Below are 7,566 nucleotides of genomic sequence, written 5' to 3'. Positions count from 1 at the left end.
AAGGCTTTTACTTTTTTTTTTTTTTTTTTTTTTGGTACCGGGGATTGAACTCGGGTCCTTGCGCTTGTGAGGCAGGTCACCAAACCGCTGAGCTAAATCCCTGGTCCTCAATCTTTTTTTAAATCATCTTGCAGCATCTATTCTTTTCTCCTATGTATAAATGCTTGTACTCATATATACTTCTCTCCAGAGCCACCAACAAAACCTGCAACCTAAATCCCTAATTTAAAATAAAATTTACTCTATGAGAAATATATTTATGATCCCAAACTCTTTAATGCGTTGGAACCAAACTGTCCAAAATTTTACCTTTTCCTAACAAAAGCCCTCAGTTAACTTTGAAAATGCCACGTACCATAGCAGTGGGCTTTCCAGAACAGAGACCATTTGTCAATGGTGAATCTACGTTTCAGCCTCCTGCAGCATAATCTCCTTAATTTTGTCATTAGTTTTCATAAGCTTCTAAACTTTTTCTTAACTGACATATTTGGAATTTCCCTTCCCTCATTTAGCTTAGCAACTAAAACCTTTCCCAGCATGTGGCTTACGATGGGGGCAGTGAATGAGTTATGCGATAACCCTCAGTTATGGCCCTTACAACATGAGTTACATCACGTGCAAAGCTTCATGACAAGTTCTTGACTTCAGAAATAAGATGCCTATAACTATGGTCCTCCACCCCTGTGTTACATTAAATTAGAGGGAATGTTAGAAATGATAACCAAGATATCCAAGGCAGGACCTCTTTCTAGCTGATTATAAATATTGATTTGCTCTTCAGATTATGTATTTATAAGATAGTTTCTGTAGCTTGATATGCCAGGATTTAATTATGAATTGCTAATGGATGAGCATAAATATGTCTGTATATATAGATCCTGGACAGGAGACAACGTACATTTTGACAGTTTTCATTGGATATCTGTGTAATTGCTAAGCAAGTACATGAAACTAATTTAGAAACCTAGCAGTTGAATCTTCTTGATTCCAGTAAAGATGAAATTATTATTGGCTTTCTCTAGTGTAGAAAGATTGCACTAGACAGTCTTGACCATTTCTTGTAGTTATAGAATTGGTGATTTTGTGATTTATTGTCTGTTTTAGTCAAAACTAGTAACAGATGGCTCCAGGAGTTTGCAATGAACCAGGAAAAGAGCCATTATTACACCTAGCATGAAAAACTTTCAGGCCAAAGTTGAAAGCAAATTCTAATGTTTCCTCACTTATTTACACCTACATAAAGAGGACACAGGTAATTTGGAAGGGGGGGAAACAGAACAGGAATACCTGATCTGATGGACAGCAGGTCCTTATTTTTCCTTGTAGAGATTTTACTTATTAATTTCTTTAAGATAGTTACAGGATGGTGTTTACTAATCAATGTTTAATTATTGACATTCACTTCTCAGCTGTGCTTAGGCAAACAGCTCTAACCATTTTATCAGAAGTATTGGCTTCCTTTTTTCTCATTAGCTATGTGACTTTTTAAATTAAATGCTGTCTCCTCTTTAAATATAAATGACCTTTCTCTGTGGTACTTTTTTTTTCATTCATTCATTCAGCAAGCATTTATTAGGAGTCTATTCTACTCTTACCATGGTGGAAGGCCCTAAGATCAGCAAGGTCCACCCAAGGACCATTGCGTATATGCAGATGAGTGTTCCCCATGCTCTGATCTTTATCCCCAATTAGCACTTGCTTTCCAGAGCCTGACTTTGCTCTGTGGACACCAACTTGGTTGCAAAGGCAGTCTATGGAGTGTAGAATGTAAAAGAACATCAATTCTGACTTGCTTTTTGCCCTTTTTTCTTCTGAAATAACTTAATTTTTATAGTTTTAAGTTCACAGAAAAGTTGCAAAAGTTGGAACAAAGAAATCCTATATATCCTTTACTGGATTTGTCAGTTATTAAGTATGTCTTTACCTGTGCTTTATTTTCTCCCATCAGCAATACTGGGGTTTTCATTCTCAGTCATAAATATATATGATGTGTTTTTATACACATATGCATATAAATATAGCTCCATATGTGTATATATGTAAACATCTATATATGCATAATACGCACCATCATGCTTTATCGCCCTAAATACCTTAGTGAGAATTTTCTAAGAACTTAGATGTATCACCATTTAGCCATCATATAATAATTAATATCAAGAAAGCAAAGATGCAGCAGTATTATCACATCCACAGTCCATATTCATATTGTTTTAGTTTCCCAATCACATCACTCAAAGCTATTTTCTTTTCAGTCCAGAACTGTGCACTGCATTCAGTTGTCATTTTTCTTTAGTTGCTTTAAGTCTGAAACATTTCGTAACATTTATCAATAGGCTGCCAATTTTGTGGTATTTTCCTCAAGTGGACATTGTCTGGTATTCCTTCTGATTGGATTTAGGTTATGCATTTTTGGCAGAAATATCACAGAAATGATGCCGTGAACTTTGTAATGCATGGTACCTGCTTATCTCTGTGGTAGTAATGTCGACTTTAGTCATTTGGCTAACGTGGTCGTCTTGTAGGTTTCTACACACATTTACCCTTGGCAATTAATAAGTAATTTGTGTGAATACTCTTTGAAAATATATTTCGTTTTCCCCATCAAACTTTCACCCTCTAGTTTTAGCATCCAATCTTCTTGTGTTACATATCTGCATGTGAGTACGCTTCAGAAGGTTCATAAAAACATTAACAACATATATAATTTATAACATGAATAAATATACATATATTGAAATCTTGTAAGTTGGTGTTCAGAAATTTTAAAAACTAATAATCTTATACAATAAAAAATGTTTGAAGACCTTATTGGATGGGATGGTCAGGTTATTTACTAGCTTTGAATTATTGTAACCTTGCAGGTTTGGATTTGTAATCAGGAAACTTCCTCTCCCAGTGGTCCTGGACTTATTTGCAACATCAAGTTGAATATTGTTGCTTGTCAGAAATTTATATTTTTCTTTCTTCTTCTCTTCAAAGTATATACTGTCACATCAGTATCCGATTAGTAGAAGAAGGAAGAGAAGCTTTTAAAAATGTGGCCTGTGGTAGTGATGAGTGAATGCCCCAACATGTTACCCAGGGTGTTCCTACCTTATTTACTTATTTTTTGTTTCAGATTGTTACTGCTTTAACCTGTTCCCTGAGAACATGTTCAAAGCTTCCAGATCTTTGTGGGGGAGGGTAGGAACCCAGAAAAACAATATTTGAGACTTAGACTGGCATCATTGTGCCCCAAGCATTGGTCACTTGGGTACAAGTTCCATGAAATGTCATATCTGCATTATTATTTGTTCAATATTTTTCTTTAAATCAGTTTTAGTATATGTGCTGCTGAAGTGAGCACTCTTTAAATCAGTTTTATATAGACATTTCTCCAAAAGTTATCATCCTTTTAGAATATGGGATCTTTGAAATCACAGAGTTGATGCACTGATTTATATTTAAAAATACATATTAAATAAATTCAAATCTTAAAAGAAAACTTCACCACTACGCTATTAATGTCAGCAGCACAAAACCTTTGCCTTTGGAAACCGTGTTGAAAACTATATCAAAGGGCTGGGGATTTAGCTCAGTGGTTCTGCCACCTACCTCGCAAGTACAAGGTCCCCACTTCGATCCTCGTGCCAAAAACAACAACAACAACAACAACAACACCAAAACAGAAAACTATATCGGGACATTCACCAGATGTTCTTTGCTTTATAGAGGAGGAAGAAATGTAAGGCAAAGAATTCAGTTAGGTGTAGTGTAGATGAGAGTTAGCTGATTCACATAAGGGCAAATCTTTTGGTTTCTCAGTTTCATTCAATTTAAACTGGATTGCAATAGCTCCTTACTGGTTACATGACATCAATGAATTATTTTCAAAAATTTATTGAGAACTGAATTTGTTTAGGGCATCGCCACCACAGTCTCCTCCTGTGCCCTCGGGCTGCTTCTTTCTGAGTTCTAGGGTCCAGCCAGCCCTGAGGGCAGTTAGTGTTTTGCTAATGCGGGCTGCAGCACAAGGGTCCTCCCTACCCACAGTGCTACCTACATCTGTGGATTCAGCCCAACCCAAATCATATGCTACGTAGTCAGGACATGTGGTTTTCCTTGTCATTATTCTCTCCACAGCAATGATTTACCTACCACATACTCTGTCTTACACATTATAAGTAATCTAGAAATGATTTATATCTATCTATCTATCTATATGCAGATGCTATACCATTTTATATGAGAGCCTTGAACATCAGCAGATTCTGGTGCCCACAGTGGTGGTGGGCATCCTAGATCCATTTCCCCATGAATACACAGGAACAACTATACCTGTATGAGGACTAGAGAGATGATATAGAAAATAATATGTGCAAGAAAGGAGTTTGGATGTTTTTGTTTGTTTGAAGAAGCCGCATAAAGATTTGTTTAATTCAGGTAGAGGAAATGAAAGCAGATAAGCATTGAATTTAGAGGATGCAGATTTGCTAAGTGTCAAAGTAGTTCTCCCTACAAGACAATAGGCAGTACTTTTATACAAAATTGTAAATAGATTTTTCCTTTTCCCTTAAATTATAATTTTAGCTGGGTGTGGTGCTGCATGCCTGTAATCCCGGCACTTGGGAGGCTGAGGCAGGAGTATCGCTGTGAGTTTGAGACCAGCCTAGGCTACATAGTGAGTTCCAGGCCAGTCTCAACTACATATTGCAATAACTCCTTATTCAAAAAAAGAGCAAAAAAATTATAATTTCAACTATTTGCTGTACATGCAAAAAATTACTGTCGGGACCTATGGGGATCTTTATGTACATTTAATATTTTGTTTGTATCTAGTAGAAGTGCTAGAATAAAATAAAGATATAAAAAGTGTGATGATGGAAAAATAGAAGTCATACCATTGAAGGTAAGTAGCGATGGATGACGATTTCAGAAGAGCAAAATGAAACAGAAGCTGCTTCCGGATGGCGTCATTTGATTGGTTTGCACTGAATTCTGTCCTTCTTCCTGTCCCGTACCCTAAATCTTCAGAAAGGAGCTCATTGCCAAACTGGACCAGGCAGAAAAGGAGAAGGTGGACGCTGCCCAGCTGGTTCGGGAATTTGAGGCCCTGACGGAGGAGAACCGGACCCTGAAGTTAGCGCAGTCGCAGTGTGTGGAACAGCTGGAGAAGCTCAGGATACAGTATCAGAAGAGGCAGGGGTCGTCCTAACGTGAAATTATTAAACGTGCACGTGAGAGGCTGCTGACTGCTGTGCGCTGGCCAGAAGCTTGTTCTTTTAGAGGGATAGCGAATAAAATCCACTGCTTCTCTTCATTACTCACATGGCAGATTCCTAGAATGAGAGTTTAATGTTTGCCAGCTTCTAGCTTGAGAGAAGGGATATTTTATTTTAAGTGAGATCATTAGTGCGAAGCTATTGACCATATATATTTTCAGAGATCGGAATTCTTTTTCAAAGATATATATTTTTTCTTATTTAGCAAGATGTGATCTTACTGTACACCAGCCTAGGAAATAATCAAAGTAGAATGCTGACCGACCCCGTTAAAAATCACGAGCCACGAAATACACCAGTAAGATGCTCACTGTCGTTCCACGCTGGTGCCTTTTTAAATTTCATGCTTTTCATACTCCAAATCTGCTCAACTATAGAAGCCAGCAGAAACTTCTCTGCGTAAGTTGGTGTGCACCAGGCGGATGCAATCCTTCAATGATAGGTTTCCGAAGAATGAATAATTGCACATCCGTAAAAGCCTCCCCATGAAAATGTGAGCAGAAATCGTATCTGTGCCAAAACCTCAGTTGCTTATGCTGACATGCTGGTGGGATAAGGACACAGAAAGGGCTTCTTCATTTTCTTCATCTGTGTTCACTGGCCAGCAATATCTCTGCCTTTGCTTGCATGTGTTTGGGGGTTTGGGGAAACGGAACAGTGTCCTCTGGACCTTGCTGGGGTCAGTTCCCACGAAAAAACAGTGAGATTATAATTATCACTTTTCTTTGGATTTAAGGAAATGCTTTAGGTCAGTAATGACTGATGGGAATATGTGGATAAATTCAGAATTAAAGTGGTTTTTCCCTCACTCTAGCTAGCACCATATTTTCTCACATTGATCTTTGTTTTATGTTCATTTCTACTCATGTAACTTTTTTTTTTCCATTAAACATGAATCAAAAACTGCTGGGTTGTGTTTTTCTCCTTCCTTAACCCCATTTGTGCTGAAAGCTGGGATTTCCCAACCTATTTATAATTAATTCTTTGCTGTATGTGCTAAAAAAACCCCCAATAACCCAAACCCAAACCCAAAAACAAACACCAAAGCAGTTCTTTTCCTTGGTAAAACTGCGATTTCCCATATAGGTAACTTAGAGCACACTGATTACGACACATTTATGCCTTGGGGCATTTTTCCATAAAATATAAAGAATCCTTTGCTAAAATAATATGATGGCCTTGGATAGGTTGGTGGTTCTCAACCGGAAGTGATTTTGCTACCCAGGGGTATTGGGCAGTGTTCTGAGACATTTTCTGTTGTTGCCAGAACTAGGAGAATGAACCACTGGCAGCTGAGGGTGGAGGCCACGGGTGCTGCCAAATGCTCGCAGTGCACAGGACGGTCCCCCCAGTGAAGAACTTTTGGGACCAACATGTCATTAGCACCGAGATTGCTGGGGCCTGGGGTGGGCTAATTGCTGGGTGGTTGGGGCAAAGCCACGGGGAAGCACATCGCAGGACCCGGAGCTCTGGCCATGTGGTACAGAATCTGAGAGGCTCTTTAATTTCTAAACCCTCCACTGCCTCTTTTGTCACATGAAGCTTTCCTGCAGATCCTAAATGTTATGTGACACTATTCACCCTCATGCTTTAATATTTGACCAAAAGTGAAAGTATCCGTGGTCCTGGAAAAGCCTTCCTTTTTAGTAACTCTGAGGCTTACAATACTAATAAACAGATATGGTATAGGCCAGTGGGATGAGAGAAAGAAGAGTAACTCATGTACTAACCTTTAAATGCAAAGATGCATCTTTGGTCGGTGCTTCTCCCAAAGGTGTTGTGTGTATTAAAGATCTCACGCAATGACAGCTCTTTGCAGAAAGAGATGGGTAGGGAAAATATAGTGCCAAGGTCTGTCTGCTCCGCCAGAATGAACATAATTTAATGGAGTAAAAATATTTGAGTACCACTGGTATTATACTGGGGAATCACTGAATAAGTGGTTTTCATATCTTTGCTAGTCTCAGCCTGAAATTTCTTCTCAGTCTTATTTTCATCCATTTGGCCAGTTCCCACTAATCTTATGTATCACCGTGTATTATCTGTGTAACACAGATCATTGAAAACTTTCCTGTCTTTAGTGTTGAGGGCATAGCTCTGTGTTAGTGCTCTAGCCTAGGAGCACATGCAGGAAAAGAAAAAAGGAAGCAATTTCTATCTTCGAACATTTGTAATATCTGTGTTATTAGCAGTGAGGGAAGTGTGTTAGAGCATTAAAGCCAAATGCAGAGGTCCCATTAGTATCAGGGCAAAGGTGACAGATAAGAAAACGTATCTCATGTTGTGTTCTGCAACTGCTCCA

General features: G+C 38.4%; 1 protein-coding gene across 3 annotated transcripts in view; it reads left to right on the top strand.

Moving 5' to 3' along the window:
- Positions 1-6,081, top strand: part of Map3k7cl (MAP3K7 C-terminal like) — a 51,032-nt gene extending 44,951 nt beyond the window's left edge. For all 3 annotated transcript variants that reach the window (XM_010608584.2, XM_010608585.2, XM_033768186.1), the window contains one exon: positions 5,017-6,081. In XM_010608584.2, the coding sequence (XP_010606886.1) occupies positions 5,017-5,197 (181 nt within the window). In that variant the 3' untranslated portion in view covers positions 5,198-6,081. The remainder of the gene's footprint in view (positions 1-5,016) is intronic.
- The last annotated feature ends 1,485 nt before the right edge of the window (positions 6,082-7,566 follow it).

This window comes from Fukomys damarensis, unplaced genomic scaffold, assembly GCF_012274545.1.
Source record: "Fukomys damarensis isolate Sample0158 unplaced genomic scaffold, DMR_v1.0_HiC HiC_scaffold_24, whole genome shotgun sequence".
Lineage (NCBI taxonomy): Eukaryota > Metazoa > Chordata > Mammalia > Rodentia > Bathyergidae > Fukomys > Fukomys damarensis.
This window is presented reverse-complemented; position numbering and strand designations above follow the sequence as displayed.